Here is a 652-nt window from a genome sequence, read left to right on the forward strand (position 1 = left end):
TCTTATTCTGTGTGACAGACTTCATTTCTTTGTCAGAATTACCTCAACTTCAATATCATATTCCCGTGCCAGTGGAACAGCTATGGGGTGTTGGAGATAGTCTCTCATTTCATCTTTACTGAAAACAGATGAATAACATGTGGCTTAGGAATGCTCTGGAACTGTATTAGTGTGGCTTGAAACTGAAAACCTGGATGAGAATGGTGACATGTCTATTGTAACTGGAATTTCCCTATTTTTTTAGTTCAGTTACATGTGATTAAAGGGAACATAATATATCTTACGTACACAAAAGGCTTTCATTGTCATCAAATTACTCCAGGTGGTTACATGAGGGTTATATAGGACCATTCAAATGGTTATCTCCTTCACTGATTCTCTGCAACATTTCTCCAGTCTCAGTTCATCCAGTCCAGCACACACACCCAAGGAGGAGTATATTATTGCCAAATCTGAAGATTCAGGAGAGATAGTGGGAAACCACACGGAGCAACCACAAAGCCTAGGTAGGATGTTTTTCCTACTTGACCCTACTGTTTCTATACATTTCTTATGTTTTGTTGTATTTGTTTCCTTTGAAGAGGATGTAGTGAAATCCTCAGCCACCGAGCCGTCTCCTGGCCCAGAGCATGCTGGGAAAGAGGAAAGCAGC

The 652-nt window shown here is 40.6% G+C and overlaps 1 protein-coding gene across 1 annotated transcript in view; it reads left to right on the forward strand.

Moving 5' to 3' along the window:
* Nucleotides 1–198: 198 nt before the first annotated feature.
* LOC107577554 (dixin-A-like) overlaps nucleotides 199–652 on the forward strand; it is a 5,690-nt gene continuing 5,236 nt past the window's right edge. The window contains exons 1-2 of the mRNA XM_016263617.1: nucleotides 199–506; nucleotides 582–650. Coding sequence (XP_016119103.1) covers nucleotides 356–506; nucleotides 582–650 — 220 coding nt within the window. The 5' untranslated portion in view covers nucleotides 199–355. The remainder of the gene's footprint in view (nucleotides 507–581; nucleotides 651–652) is intronic.

This window comes from Sinocyclocheilus grahami, unplaced genomic scaffold, assembly GCF_001515645.1.
Source record: "Sinocyclocheilus grahami isolate Dianchi unplaced genomic scaffold, SAMN03320097.WGS_v1.1 scaffold6360.1, whole genome shotgun sequence".
Taxonomy (NCBI): Eukaryota; Metazoa; Chordata; class Actinopteri; order Cypriniformes; family Cyprinidae; genus Sinocyclocheilus; species Sinocyclocheilus grahami.